At 38.4% G+C, this 15,486-nt stretch overlaps 2 protein-coding genes across 7 annotated transcripts in view; one reads left to right on the forward strand and one right to left on the reverse strand.

The window, feature by feature from the left end:
• The first annotated feature begins 1,573 nt into the window (after positions 1–1,573).
• Positions 1,574–14,483, forward strand: LOC306995051 (uncharacterized protein). Of its 5 annotated transcripts, none has more exons than XR_013796792.1 (19): positions 1,574–1,751; positions 1,824–1,876; positions 1,985–2,074; positions 2,460–2,584; positions 3,756–3,899; positions 4,006–4,074; positions 4,799–4,987; positions 6,744–6,840; positions 6,986–7,203; positions 7,357–7,510; positions 7,670–7,878; positions 7,964–8,081; positions 8,935–9,143; positions 9,256–9,370; positions 9,470–9,622; positions 10,932–11,029; positions 11,285–11,427; positions 13,127–13,172; positions 14,358–14,479. XR_013796792.1 is itself a non-coding variant. In XM_079606265.1 (19 exons), exons 3-18 carry the CDS (start codon positions 1,987–1,989, stop codon positions 13,159–13,161), a joined length of 2,181 nt encoding a protein of 726 aa, XP_079462391.1. In that variant the 5' UTR covers positions 1,574–1,650; positions 1,802–1,876; positions 1,985–1,986; the 3' UTR covers positions 13,162–13,172; positions 14,358–14,483. The 5 variants fall into 5 exon arrangements, 4 of the variants coding, with proteins under 4 accessions (XP_079462391.1, XP_079462389.1, XP_079462388.1 ...); XM_079606265.1 differs by having other exon boundaries at positions 1,574–1,650; positions 1,802–1,876; positions 9,470–9,639; positions 14,358–14,483; XM_079606263.1 differs by having other exon boundaries at positions 9,470–9,639; positions 14,358–14,482.
• A 65-nt stretch (positions 14,484–14,548) lies between these two features.
• arhgef15a (Rho guanine nucleotide exchange factor (GEF) 15) overlaps positions 14,549–15,486 on the reverse strand; it is a 61,634-nt gene continuing 60,696 nt past the window's right edge. Inside the window, exons 15-16 of one of the 2 annotated variants that reach the window (XM_079606259.1) lie at positions 14,968–15,072; positions 14,549–14,888 (exon numbers count right to left, since the gene is read on the reverse strand). In XM_079606259.1, coding sequence (XP_079462385.1) covers positions 14,734–14,888; positions 14,968–15,072 — 260 coding nt within the window. In that variant the 3' untranslated portion in view covers positions 14,549–14,733. The remainder of the gene's footprint in view (positions 14,889–14,967; positions 15,073–15,486) is intronic. The other variant, XM_079606260.1, reaches the window with a different exon arrangement.

The raw sequence follows: 15,486 nt of genomic DNA on the forward strand, positions 1-15,486 counted from the left end.
GTTGATCGTCATCCATGACAGACAAGGCGGCGGGCAGCGGCTGTTGTCCGACAGTGAGCGACTCCAACGAAGCGCACGGAGAAGCTAGCGGCGGCGGCGGCGAGCTTCTCGCGGTGGAGGGAGGTTCCGGGACCCGCTGAGCGCGTGCTTTTTACGGTGCGGCACTGCAGCGGGCGGAGGAGCAGCTTCGGTGAACGGTGCTAGGTGAGTCCGCAGAGTCGCCATAGGCATCATGTCGCAATGATGGCAGCCGCCATCACCGAGAGCGATAGCTGCGTGTTCCTCACCCAAGCAAGAAGCACACAGCACGTGGTGGTCCCCGTCAGTGAGTGGGGCTCTGCACGAGCCGCAGGAGGTACGAGGCATCTTTAAAAAGACACTCGTTGCTCTTTTGTGAGGTAAAAAATGTGTGACGCAGCGGCGAACACACACACAAAACACACACAAAGTGAAAAGGATATAATCCACGCCGGATAGCGCTGCAGGGAACGGCTACTGAAGGCGGCGATGATCAGCTGCTTCAGGGAAAGAGCGCGTCTTGCAGAGTTGCTTTCTCAGACGGCGGTGGTGGCTTGCTATCCAGATCCAACGATGCGAGAACTTCGTGAAGTAAAAGAAAATCAGTGTGGAGCAGCTACGCTCGAGTATTTATAGCCTAGGCCACGCCCGTTTCAGCGGGACGTGACGCAGAGGGCGTGAAGCGCCCTCATTGGGTCAAGTGTCACTTGAGGCCTCGCATAGGCTGCTGCTTTTCTGGCAGAGCAGCCAATAGGCGCGCAAGCTGTCCGCCTAAGGCTGTATGCTGCAGAAATGCGTTTTACATTAATACAAAATAAAGGATTATTTTTTTAGGCTTCAATATCTCGAGAAAGAATCTTTCCCGTAGCGTCTTCGACGCAGTGTGTTAACACGTGTGTTAAGTTGATGGTGAAAGTATACCATCTAACGTTTAGTTTGGAGATGTCTCTACAACACGTGTAAAATCTTATTTACTGCATCAATAGGGTTTTATGTCCAGTCCAATAGCATCCAGCTGCAGCCCCGCAGACTCACCTCCGGCTAGACACCAGTGGCTGGACACCAGTGGATAGACAGCCTACGTCATTTCCTTTTTCTCCGTCATTTCCGTTTCGCCGGGCAGCCATTATTCAGTTGAACTACATTATTTATATAAGATTTTGCATTTACAATAAAAAAATAGGCCTACTTCAATTCGTTACTTAGGCTACGTCTTAATAAAATGTCATAGAAGCAAGTCATATTACAGTAAGTTTTATTTGTAACATTTCTGCTTTCAATCTTTGATTGAAAAGATTGAAAAGATCTGACTCAAAAGAACACCCAAAAAAAGACTCGACTCGCACACATAAAATAAAGCAAATGCGAGTTTTGACGTGCTATATACGAATCTGGCTTTCTGCCTCTCGTATGCGCACGCACCCTGTAATGTTTGTAAACAGGAAACCCGTGTATAGAGCGAAACCATGAGCGAAACTTGTTCGCAAAAAGGAAAATAAATGGGACCACGTGATATGCAAATTAATTAACTAGGTCAATCTGACAGGTGCGCTTAACAGTCAAAATGAAGCGCCACGCGACGTCTGATCTATTGAAAAAAAAAGAAGAAGAAAAAAGAACTCTAGTTAATCGGTACAACATTGTTTTTGAAGAATCCGTTTTTCATTATTCAAAATCTGTATACAGTTGGCAGAAATTATCTTTATGGTCATGTGTTACGTTTCTTTGCTATGGTGAGTGATTTTTTCCCCAATTAGGACAATTTTCGTGATTTATCTTTCAGATAAGAAAACATTGTTTTTCAGGTTTCTTTTGTTGGGTTTATGTCCTATCTCTGTTCCTGATTCCATACCTATTGGTAAGCAAAATATGGTTTAGTTCAAGTCTTTAATTAATGCTTTTCTGTAGACAATTGGACTATGGACAACAAAGTACTACAATGTGTTATTATGTGTTTATTTCTCAGGTATGTTCAGGACAGAGTGCCATGATCGTCATTTCTGGTTGTCTGTCAACTCAAATTTCCTTGGCCGCAAATTTAGGGTTGATGTTCAAGGTATTAAATTTAATCTTTTTTAAAGCATCTCCTTCAATTAACTGGATGTTTTTGTTTCTTGTCAAAATTGAACATGCTTGAATTTCTCAATAAATTGTTCCTGGTTTCAAGCATATTGTGGCAGTTTTGTCATTTTAGACTTCTGCAATTTATTGTAAAGTCAACACAAAACCTGTTGACCAACAAATGATACCTCAATCACAGGACAAAACAAGTACTATATCATAATGGCTTACTTGTTCTTAAGGTAGAGTAGATTTGCTTAATACTGGAGCAAATTTGTACACCTCAGAGTTTAAATATCCAAATTGCTCGATTTCCCAGATTACCTTAATTCACCCTGTATCTGGTCATTGAAATTATGTAATTGTCTTCACTCTCACAGAAGACTCTGAGGTCCATGAGGTTTCTGGTCATTGGGCGGCAGAGTGTGGCTATACTATGGCTCTTGACTCCTGGGGTGATTTACTGCTGCGTGTTTCCTACCTGGCCTGTCTGGTGGAGAACCAGGTAAGATATATCTTACTTAAATGTTGTTCAAAATTAGGCTTTTCCATACAACAAGTTCAAAGTCACTACATCGGTCAAATTCGAAAACAACAAAAAGTGCCTTATAAAAAGGACAAAAGTAATTTCATATATAACTTGTAAACTGTAGCCTACTATATAATCTAAAACCATTATGCCATATATTTATGTGGGCAGCTGACCAAAATAAGTAATCTGTTGCAGAGGGAATTTTTTGTGAATATATGATCTAAATTTCAGTCTGTTCCTCACTCAAAGCCATCTATTGTCTACTATTGTCTTTTTTTTTTCAAGCTCAACCCCTTGTCACTAAGTTGTCATTATTTTTTGTGAAACTATTCCTCACATACATTTTTTTTCTAATTAAATAAAAATAAAATAAACTTTAGAAGTGCTACAGCAAAACCTGTTAATTACAGGATTACACTGTTACCTTAAAACATACTGAAAAAACTGCAAATTGTTTAACATTGCATTAAGTTAATTTAAATATGATTTATGCTAGAAGAGCACACTCACACACTGAATTGTCATAATTTATATGGATATTCCCAGAAGGTTCTGCTTGCAATAAACTTTGTCCACTTGGAAGACAAGTATTTTAGCAAGACATTATAGGCAAGACAAGTATTTTGTTTAGGCTTGGTTTGTAGGGAATTACAAACTTGCGCACATATATTCAAATGCACATACCTATAGAATTAATTCTTGATGCGCACGTGAGCGCCATCAGCGTTTATCACAGCTTCACGTTTAAAGTCTGTTTAGAGAGAATGGTGTCGTCTTAGCGGCCCCTAATTTAATAACTAATGATCATTTTGACGGAAGTGAATCAATCAAAACTAACTTTAGCTGGAAAATAACATTTTTCAAAAATGCTATAAAGCTGCTATGTTTATCTCTGTAAAGCTGCTTTGAAACCATCTACATTGTTAAGAGCACTATATAAATGAAGATGACTTGACTTGCACTGAACTTTTATTCATCATTTGGCCATCTGTTAACCCACCTGTAATAATATGGTGGTTATAAGTACATTTTTAGGGTAAAAATCAGATATTGGTATTTTAACATTACAGTATTATATAGTAATTTTCTTCGTAATACGCTTGAGAGCACAACAGTTAGCGATGTTGGTTGTTTGTGGTTTCAGAGGGAGACAGAATTTCGGTTGCTAGTGTGGTTCATAAATCAGGATTCAAATGGGGAGGATAAATCCTACCCTTTACAGCTCACCTGCCCTCTTCAGGTCCCATGGGGGCCTCGGGAGCTTGTCTGTGAGCAGAACTACATGGAGGTGAAACAAATATCTTATATTTTATATTTATAAATTGCAAATTTCCAAATATAAAACTGTTGTTTGGAAACACAAACCAGTCCCATTATGCTTTTCTATTCCCTAGGTGTCGGTGCTGAAACAGCTGCCTCCTAATAATCACATGGGTACAGCGTGGGTAACCCCAGCCCCTGTGGTAAGAGACTGTGTGCATTTGGATTTAATGTATCTGAATTAACCTGTGTCTGTCATGACTAGCAGCACCTTTGAACTGAGTTCACTTCCATTGTTTGATCAGAAAATTTGTAGAAAACCTAAGCCACGCCATTGATTGCTGACTGAATTCAGAGATGCTTCTTAAAGCCATAAGCTATATTCCCTTAACATCGTAGCTTAAATGATTGCTAATTAAATTTGGATAATGCTAAACTCTTTGACCGTTAGCTTTTTTAAACAACCTATCTTTCTTGATTATTTTCGATAATTGTTTACTTGCAGCAAAACGGACCATTATCTGCCCGAGCATCGGACTTTTCAACACCGTAGAGCTGTGACATCCGATCATTTTTTCATTTCATTAAAATTTGGAGTATCGCTTGGTCTTCACACAATAATCATTGTATATCATCATATCGCCCAGCCCTACAACTTGCTCTATGATAAAGCACTGAAATGCATTACAAACAAAACAGTTTGACTTTCTGTAGACCTGCATTGAACCAATGCGTATTGTGAAAAGCACTATACAAATAAATTTGACTTGATTGACAGATCGTAATTCTGATTGTAACTCCAACAGATTGTAATTCTGTTTGGTGCTGCTATTGGTACAGAAATTACACAATTCACCTTTTAACAGTGTTGTGTGAGCCTCAAGCCCTCCCCAGCTATCAATACATATGTTTTTTTGTTCGTCTTAGGAGCTGGATGAGGGTCTGAGGGAATGGAGGGTGGTGTTTCGCATACCTGCGCTTCATCAGGAGGGTAGCATGAGGGAGGAGACTGTGCCAGTGAGACTGGCACACCTGCTGGGCTACCACATTAACACCACCAACAGTCGCATCATCCTGCGTTGTGCCTACAGATCCAAGCTGGCATACATGCTACAGGTAAAGGATAAATCTACAGAGGACTGAGTTGCAAAACGTGAAAAAAAAAAAAAAAAAACCTTTGAAACTGATCAAGTGAAGATCGTTCACTGATCATTACATGATTTCTGCACAGATATTTTTTTTGCCTGGAGGAGTTTAGGCTTGTTGCTGGTTTTTAGCAGTTGGACATTGACAGAATTCACAGAAAATGATGTAGTGTATGATGGACACAGACTTTTACATCTAGTTAGAGGATGTCAAACATGTTTGATTTTGAGCTGATTTTAGAAGACCTCTTGTTGTGTAGTATATTCCAGCCTTAAGCTCTTATTTAAGAAATAAATCATCTTTACTTTGATTTACTTAATATTTTACTTTATGTTACACAGAATAAAGTAAGTAATAAAGTTTAGAAACTATGATGGCAAGTTAATTATAACAATTGTCGTTTTTGGGTGGAGTATTCAATTTCATTTACAAATGGAATTAAAACAATTGAAGAATACTCCACCCAAAAACGACAATTGTTATAATTAACTTGCCCTCATACAGTTTCTAAACTTTATTACTTACTTTATTCTGTGTAACAAAGTAAAATATTAAGTAATAAAGTTTAGAAACTGTATGAGGGCAAGTTAATTATAACAATTGTCGTTTTTGGGTGGAGTATTCTTCAATTGTTTTAATTCCATTTGTAAATGAAATTGAATACTCCACCCAAAAACGACAATTGTTATAATTAACTTGCCATCATAGTTTCTAAACTTTATTACTTACTTTATTCTGTGTAACATAAAGTAAAATATTAAGTAAATCCAAGTAAAGATGATTTATTTCTTAAATAAGAGCTTAAGGCTGGAATATACTACACAACAAGAGGTCTTCTAAAATCAGCTCAAAATCAAACATGTTTGACATCCTCTAACTAGATGTAAAAGTCTGTGTCCATCATACACTACATAATTTTCTGTGAATTCTGTCAATGTCCAACTGCTAAAAACCAGCAACAAGCCTCAACTCCTCCAGGCGAAAAATATCTGTGCAGAAATCATGTAATGATCAGTGAATGATCTTCACTTGATCAGTGTGCAATTGTTGCATTGTTGAAAATTTGCGTATCTACCTCGTAGTGATAAAATAAAATTATGTATCAAATTTATAGGCAGGACAAGTAGTTTGTATAGGCTTGGTTTGTGGAGAATTACAAACATGCGCACATATTCAAACGCACATAACTATAGAATTAATTTTTGATGCGCACGTGACCGCCATCAGTATTTTTCATAGGTTCGCGTTTAAAGTATGTGTAGAGAGAACAGTGTCGTCTTAGTGGCCCCTAATTTAATAACAAATTATCCTTTCGACGGAAGTGAATAAATCAAAACTAACTTTAGCTGGAAAGTAACATTATTCAAGAACTGCTATAAAGCCAAAACAATCTGTTACCTTAAATTATACGTTTATCTATGTAAAGCAGCTTTGAAACAATCTACATTGTTAAAAGCGCTATATAAATGAAGATGACTTGACTTGACTTATTTATATTTTGGGATTCAGTATGTTCCAATGTTGTTTTAAAATTATATTTTGTTTTCCGCAGAAGTAAGGTTATGGACCTGTTATTAACACAACGACACAAGGGTGATAAAAGTAGTCCACCCAAAAATTTAAATTCTGTCAAAGTCAATGCTGATGTTTCTTGGTATAAAAGCCTAAGTTAAAATTTCACTGTGAGCTGTTATAAAAATCACGTTGTTTGTCTGAATGGTTTCAGTTGGGTGAGACTGCCATGGAAGTGGTCAGTGCCACCATCTTGTACAAGCTTAAATGGACCCTGTTGACTATGGACATGTCAGTGGCCTGCACTATGAGTATGTTCTTGCTGTTTCCCCATCTCCCATTTTAGTCCTTGTTGATATTTATAGCTCATAAATTGTTGCTTTAGGATGTACTATGCTTCTGAACTTGATTATCTTTTATGCAAACATTCACCCACCTCTTCAAATCCTCTTGTAGGTCAGGCCCAAATGGATGGTTCAGATGTGTTGTGGTCTCTCCCACGCAACCTCCCCCCTCTGGTTCATCCTCCCTTTATAGAAAAGAGCCTTAAGCTGGGTGTTGGGGGACGTTACCTGTCTGAGTGTGTTGCCCAACAGCGTGGTTACATTATTCATGACAACAATGGAACTTTGGAGATCCGTATTCCTTTTGGTGCTGAAGGAGGATTCATCAAGGTATCCCAGAGATCATATGTCCTCAGTGTATGGTTGAAATGCCTCACCTTTTCCTTTACCAATATATATATATATATATATATATATATATATATATTTTTTTTTTTATGTAATGTTTCTATTATCGACTGTCTATCTACTCCCCTCGGCCAGAGTCATGTGATTGATGGACATTACTCTCAGTCATATTTTGTTGACGTCTTCCTGTTGCGTGAATGGGAGGATACAGCATGGAGTCTGACTCGGCAACGTACATTCAGAAAACTTTATATTTATCACCAGCCCCGACCAGTCATGCTTATTAACAGTAAGAAACCCAAGCCAAACCACCTACACATTCTTCTCTAGCTGCTACGTTACTTTTCTAGTCCATTTTGCGTTCTGGCAAGGTACCATCTACTTGCAGAGGACAAGGCCATTTGACTCATGTGTGTGTTTGTGTCTCTATCTATCTCTCTCTATGTAGAGACTGTACCCTCACGGAGAGAGTTTTCCATCGCATTGTGCTGTTTTCCTCATGATGTTTCTCTGGGGAATGTGACCGTAGCTGGTCAGCTGGTACTCTTGGAGGAAATGGAAAGAAATGGTGTTCGTCTCTCTCAAAACCCATTCCCGAACAACACTTACACGTATCTGTTTCAGATGCCCTTCTATCATCCACTTGTCTCACAGAAGGTGATGCACCACATACATTTATTTTTCAAAGTCTTTTTATTGATGTTTTTATAAAGCATGCTTCCTTTCCTCTCTGCTGGTTTAGTATTTGGGAGACCGTTTAAGAAGATACACTTTCTCTGGGGTCTTCTCTTTCATTCTGTCTCCTGATGGAGAGATCTACAACTATCCTGCTACTGCTGAGGCAGACCTGCAGGATGTAGGTATGTAATAATGTCCACCTACAAAAAGTGTATTTAACACTAATTTTCACTAAGTGCAAATAGCTCATCTTTTTGGCCAAGGCTATTTACGCTTGCTCTTCCAACCATTGTATTGAGTCAGACAAAATTACAAGAGAAATTACCTGGTAACTGGAAAAGTTGCATGGGGAATAAGAATGGACATAAGAATGAAGTTAGCTTTCGTCATTACTGAGCCGAGTTTGAATCCAAGGTAGGTTGTAGGGGTCGAATTTTTGGGATAAGGACAAGTAAGGTCCCAATAAGGCAGCATCCATTTATGATTATAATAAAAATATTAATTTACTGTTTATTCTTGCATACTTTTTCATGTACTACTGATGTTCAAATAGCATCAACCGCTATTTGCAGGAAGTATAAATGGCATCTTACACTATAGCCTCTCTTAAAAAAAGTCAAATGTAATCATAAGCTAGTCTAAAAATATTTTTTTCATGTGTGATACTATACATTACAATGTTGTGATGCCTAAATTCATTGGTAGCATTTACAAATATTTTATTTCATGAACAAGTGTGTACCAGAGTACAAGTTGATTTTACATTCATGTGATTTTACGCCACAGAACTAGTGCATCCGAACCCAGTCCACCTCCATGTAGTCGCTGCATTGGTACCACTGTCCGTATGGCAGTTTTCACATTATCAATGTGGACCATACTCCGTTTCAAAATAAATTGCCAGTCTTAAAGACCCTTAAAATGGTACATAAATGCAGCAACAAGTCCAAAGTGAACCGCTAAGGCAGCACTGAATGTGTTCATGAATAGATAAAAATAAATGTATTCAGTAATTGCTCTGTCCATGTCTCCTAGTCTTGCCAAAGCTGGAAGGGGAATGTACGGTGCGAGGTGTGCGTACATTGGCTTACTATGGTAATCTAGACTCCTCTGAGTGGAGTTTGTATGTAGGAGGAATGAAGCTTAACTGGGAGCTGGTGGAGCTGGGGGGATTCTCACTAGATCCGCACAAGCTCTACCTTAGCCTGGAGGTGCCACTTTACGCCCCTGGCATGGCCTATGAGGTACATGAAAGGCCTGAGATCAGCCATTATTCATTGAAGTCAGATGATTGGTATCAACTTTAATAATTTAAACACTGAAAGATTAATATACTGCTTTCCTCTGTTTTTTTAGGGCTTGGGACTACAAGGTCTGTTAGTGAGTGTGCTGGTGAGTTTAGTTCATCTGGAAACAGCAGAAGAACAGACTCATGTGCAGCGCTGTGTGTTCCCTGTGAGAGAGTTATTGGGTAACTTGTATAAACCACTCTACTCTTGATGGAAACTTGTTCTATACATACTGTAAATTTTATCCAGAAGATCAAAAAGTGTGTTCTTTCTCTGTGCAGTGTGTCTGCCTGATGGAAGAATGGTGGTGATGGTTGACACAGCTGGTGCCTCTCCCCCAGTGAACCCCAATCACACGGCCCTCTTGGATCCTGCCTGTAGACCACTGGAGACTGACCACTCCAGAGCCATATTCAGCTTCTCCATAGACTCATGTGGGACTGTTACAACAGTAGGAGTTTGTCAGCCTCAGTTTATAGCGAAATATTGAGAAGTTCCTAGTTTAAAGATGGGGTAAGCGATATTTGAAAAACGCTGTTTGGAAGTTAGTTGGACCGGCACACGAACAACAAAAGTGTAGCCAATCAGCATATGACAGTGGAGGAGAGAGAACGAGCAAGAGGTAGATTTGAAGAAAGACTGCAGAAATTGAGATTAGACTCAATAAAAAAGTGAAAAGCTCAGAAGAAATCGCTAGAAAATGAAGGTAATGACTGGGCAAGAGCTTTAGGTCCTGCGTTAATATTGGAAAAGCTTTCCAGCGCTGGAGAGAGCTAAGCGCGAAGGCCTGAAAACCAACACAGAGGTTGCTTTGATTCCACTCCACACATGAGTAACACTGGGTTTGGGTCTCATTGTTTGTCTGGAGCTGCTGTGCTGAAGCAACTAACAACCAACTCTTAACTGTTTGTAATTACTATTGTGTACTGTGTACGTAAATTTTTTGTGCTTCCTTGTCATTCATTCATCTGCGCTTTATTTTTCATGAGGCATTATTTTGTTGCGCTTCTGCTATGATAAACAGACATCCACTCTTGGATTGCGTGTGTAAGGGATGCCAGCTGGTGAGAGTAGTGTTGACGATTGCTAGAGAAAGGTGGTTAGGATTGGAGGGGGAGCAATGAAGAGAGGGATGTGTTGGTTTGGGTTGATTTCAGATATTAACAATGGTCAACAGCGTTTTTGAAATGTCACTTATCCCACCTTTAAGCAATGCATAACGGCAGTATTTAGCCTTAAAGTAGCCTACATTTAAAATTTTTCTAAAAAGTTTAGATATTTTCTACATGGAAAAACTTGTTTACAATATCCGTTTAATCAAAAAGATGGTTCCTCTAATTTTTTTTAGGCAATTTCAGCAGTAATGCATAAAATTGAGATTCAGCTTCTTTTTCTTTTTTTTTTTTTGGTTACACTTTTTCTTTCTTTTTTTTAAGGTGCCCTTGTTGCGGTTTAATTATATATTTAAGTACTGTGTAATATTAATTAAGATGTACTTACTATAGGGTTAGAGGGAATGGGGTTTGGTTTCTGGTTAGTTGTAATTATGGATAGTTTACTGTTATTAATACAGGAAGTACATGCAACGCATAACAAGGACACTAAAATAAAGGGTTACCCTTTTTGCAATGGCATAATTATAAATATTTAATTTAAAAATGTATATCTCCCATTTACTGCAGTTTTCCTTTGTTTGGCTTGCAGAACTTTATAATTTAATTCTAAAACATGTTTTAAATGCAGCTTGATGGTGATCAGGTGATTTACAGGAATGAGGTGAGAAACATGCCCCCTTTTCCTCCACAACTGAGACCTCTCAACCAACCTCAACTACATTTCAGGTATAAAACCCCTTTCTAATAAATTAATCACAAGCTCATAGTGCACAATTTCACAGATGGATACGGTCTTCTGCCTTGTGTTAGGGAGAAGAGACGGGGCATTGTAGAGAATGTCAAATGTACATTGAAAAACTAAATGGGGCTTATGAGTGTATTTCTTAAACAAAGATGTATATTGCCTGTGTAGCCCCGGCTCCTTAAGCAAATAAAACTTCAGACAAACCTTATTAAATTCTGTATTTCTCTTGGGTTCAGGGTTCCACTTGGCTGTGTCCATCCGGAGAATGGAAATCGCACTCTTGCCATCTACCTGCCATCCCATCCTCCCACACCTCTACCTTTGAAACAAACACTCAAAACAGCCTCACTCTCACACACAAGGCATCTTGAGGACAGAGGTGAGGAACCGATCGGTCACTCACAAGATTACAATCTTAGCAGGTAAACGACCTACTGAGGTACTTGGGACTCTCTTGGTAGACATGTCACATTGGTAGCCTCCTCCTTCGCCTTCTATTGTGTGACAGGTGGTTTGACACCAAAGTTGTGTATATTTGGACACATTGCCTTTTCCCCTTCCATCTGAAAGCTGATTAGTCTTTATTTTGCTATACGATATTTGGTTCGTTTTTAATTGAAAACTTTTCTGTGTTGTGGGACTTTCATTCTGCTTTCACAATGGATTAAAGACACACAAAAACTGAGACAATAAAGTGCATTTTGACTTTCTATGATGGAATTGCAGGGATTCGTTAGAAGCTAAATTACTGTACACTTATGTAAAATAAAAAACAACCAAAAGGCAATATTTAAGCAATTTTTATAAACGGGATCAGAATAAAATCATTTACATTATATTTATTGAAGAGTTACAAAAATAAAGTTTACATTTCAATTGGTAGTTCAAATCATTTACATTTGTAGAGGTTCAACTAACAAGGTTTGTGAACCCTTGGGCAGTTTCATAAACATGTAGCTGCTAGGTTAAGACTGATTAGCCTTCAGTAATTGCTACAGTAGTTTGTCAGAGTAGCTCTTAAGACACATTCTTACTTTTCATATTTAAATTAGACCAATTTACCTCTTTTTTTAAAATGTAAATTATAGATAGATAGATAGAGCCTTTATTGTCCCATAGGGATAATCATTTTCACACATTTTTCCATTCTCCATAGCACAGAAATAAAACATATAAGGAACATATAGAACATATAACACATATCCAAGTGCATATACAAACACACAACTCATTAAGACACCTACATAAAAAAACAACAACAACAAGGCAACTGAGGTGAGGGGGCAGTATTTACAGTTTGTTCAGCACTGTGATGGCGGTGGGGACAAAACTTTTTTTGAAGTGCGCTTTGGTCCAGGTTAGTGCTCTGTATCTGCGACCGGATGGGAGTAGTGTGAAGAATTTATTCAGGGGGTGGTCTGTGTCAGCTGCTATTGCGCGTGCTAGGCGTGTGATGGCTGTGTCATTCATGTCTGATAAGCTTGGTGTGGGAAGATTGATAATCTTGGAGGCAATATGTGTGATTTTAGTGAGTTTGTTTTTACAGGTGGCAGTTAGCATTGTGTAGAAACAGGTTGAGCAGTACAGCAGGGTGGGTTGAATGATACTTTTGTAAAGTAGGAGCAGGAGGTGAGGGGCAACAGAGAGGGCTTTTAATTTGCGTATTACATGTAGTCTTTGTTGTGCACATTTCTGGATGGCAGTGACATGTTCCTTGAAGTTGATTTTATTATCTATAATTAGTCCCAGGTATTTAAAGCTCCTGACCTGTTCGATTGGTTGACCGTGAATGTGGGTATGGTTCAGTCCAGGTGGTGATTTGGATGTGTACATGACCAACTCTTTTGTTTTGTCTGTGTTTAGTTGGAGGTAATTGTTCTGACACCACTGTGAAAACTGTGAAATTGAGTCCTGATATGCTGTGATGGAGTTGTTAATTATTATGATCCATTTTGAAGAAAAAAATAGATGACTAACTTGTAAGACTAGTCTTAGCAGTTTTTTTCTTTACTTTATACACATACTTTATAAGATACACATGCTTTGCGTTAATTTATTTATTCAATATACTCTTACAGATAAAAAAAGGCCCCCAGTACCAGTTGGAGGATGACACCCATAAAGGTAATCATGTTTATTATTTAATCATGTAAATCTGCTCCTTTTTAAAGAATTACATATGAGTAGTAAACATTGTATTGGGTGACCTGTGAATAGGGCATTTCTACACCCACCGCCCACTTTATTAGGTATACCTGTTCAACTGCTTGTTAACGCAAATATCTAATCCGTCAATCATATGGTAGCAACTCAATACATTTAGGCATGTAGACATGGTCAAGATAGTTTAAAGTTTAAACCGAGCATCAGAATGAGTAAGAAATGTTGATTAAGTGACTTTTGAACATGACATGGTGGTTGGTTTTTTAGAAACGGCTGATCTACTGGGATCACACCCAATTATCTCTAGGGTTGACGGAAAATTATCCAAAAAATAGAAAATATCCAGTGAGTGGCAGTTCTGTGGGTGAAAATGTCTTGTTGATGCCAGAGGTCAAAGGAGAATGGCTAGACTGGTTCGAGCTGATAGAAAGGCAACAGTAACTCAAATAACCACTCATTACAACCGAGTTCTGCAGAAGAGCATCTCTGAATGCTCAACACATCAAACCAAACCAAATGAGCATCGTTTAAATGCCACATATGAAGTATTTCTGGGTCTTCTGGAACTCCGTTTCGAATTCTGTCCAAACACACTGCGTCATCTACGTCAGGTGACCTGTAAATGCGCAAAAACTGTTTCCATTGCAGTTTTGCGAAATACTTCTTTTTCGAATTGCCTGAAAAACCACCTCATGCGAGCGTAAAAACGCGGCTAATGAGTTCATTTCTCTCAAATGGCCTTCACAGATCTCAATCCAATAGAGCAAATTTGGGTTGTGGTGGAACATGTGATTTGATCATGGGTGTGAAGCTGACAAATCTGCAGCAACTGCGTGATGACCAGAATCTCTGAGGAATGTTTCCACCACCTTATTGATCTTATTTTATGATGAATTAAAGCAGTTCTGAAGTCAAAATATGTCCAACTCTGTACTAGTAAGGTGTACCTAATAAAGTGGCCGGTAAGTGTATATTGGCATTTATAATTAAAAACCTTTGCATTAAGCTGCATCCAAGCCAATACATCTCAGAATGGTCAAAGACAATTATTTTATCCCAAGTGTTTTATTTGATAACATTGGGGTAAGCATGATAAAGGAGCTAACTGAAAATGTCTAATTGTTGTGTGTTGTATTACAAATGTAGCAATAAAAACTTGCCTGCACTGTTTCTCTGGAGCTGAAAGTGGACCCTGACCGCTTAATGAAAGAGGCTCATCCCGTCACCTCATGACAACAACAGTTCTGTCCAATAAAAGTTTCTTTATGAATAATCCAGGTTTCCGTTCTGACATTTGTAAAACTTATCTTGATTTTCTTGATTTTTCTTTCCATTTTCATGACATTAGTAAAGGAGTAACTTATTAACCCCAACTTCCCATTTCAATAGGAAAGGTCACACACCAGGAGAAGTTGTTTTTTGCATTTAAAAATGGGGCATAAAAGAGTGACCGGAAACTATTAGGGAGTGATTGGGATGGGTAGCAATTGCCACTGGTACTTTTACGATAAGTCCGTAGGAGTCATCTTGTAGGAGTGTTTTCACTGGTTGTTTGTGAGATTTGGTACTGCTCTCTCACATTCCGTCGTCTCTGGTGATCAGTAGTTACTTCTACCACGTTCTCTGCTGGAAACCAGCCCTTCTTTCCATCATAGAGACGCATGCCTTCATACCAACCTTAAGGAGTGGAATTAACATGGAAGTTAGTTTTAGTAAAAGTCCATTAAGAATTTAAGTAATTGTATTTTAACTGTACCTTCACTGGTTTTGCGCAGCACATTGATGATATTAGAAGGCTCCATGTTAAGCTCGTCTGCCTGTTTTGCTACATACTGACTGACGCACTGCACTTGAGGACAATCTGAGACACACGAACACGTTATTTATAGAGCAAGATGCACTGTGTAACACAGACACCTTGTCCAGAGTATAATTGGTGAAGCTTCATGTCTATATTTGAATCTATTATAATAGTGGAGTTATTTCTCACTTTGTTTTTAAAACCTGTATTTTTTTTATTTATTTTTTACTCCATGGAACTCAAAAGGAGTTATTTGGCAGCTTTACATCACAATTTTTTTTAACTTGACAGCTAGTGATTACCATCCACTTTCATATTGAACTCAACAGCACATCTGCTTTTGTCATTATTTTGTGTTCCATGGAAAAAGTTGAAACATTGGGGCATATACAATAGCAGTATTTGGAGTAAATGACCATTGACTTAATTTTTTATTTTCCATTTAAAGAAAATGCTAAAGGATTGTGTATTCCT

This window comes from Phoxinus phoxinus, assembly GCF_949152265.1.
Source record: "Phoxinus phoxinus genome assembly, chromosome: 3".
NCBI lineage: Eukaryota > Metazoa > Chordata > Actinopteri > Cypriniformes > Leuciscidae > Phoxinus > Phoxinus phoxinus.

Excerpts from the sequence above, each read along its gene's own strand:
- LOC306995051 (XM_079606262.1), top strand. The coding sequence starts at position 1,723 with ATGGTCATGTGTTACGTTTCTTTGCTATG. Across the intron at positions 1,752-1,823 it reads TGTTACGTTTCTTTGCTATG|GTTTCTTTTGTTGGGTTTAT; the intron begins GTGAGTGATTTT and ends ATTGTTTTTCAG. Across the intron at positions 9,144-9,255 it reads CCCCTGGCATGGCCTATGAG|GGCTTGGGACTACAAGGTCT; the intron begins GTACATGAAAGG and ends CTGTTTTTTTAG.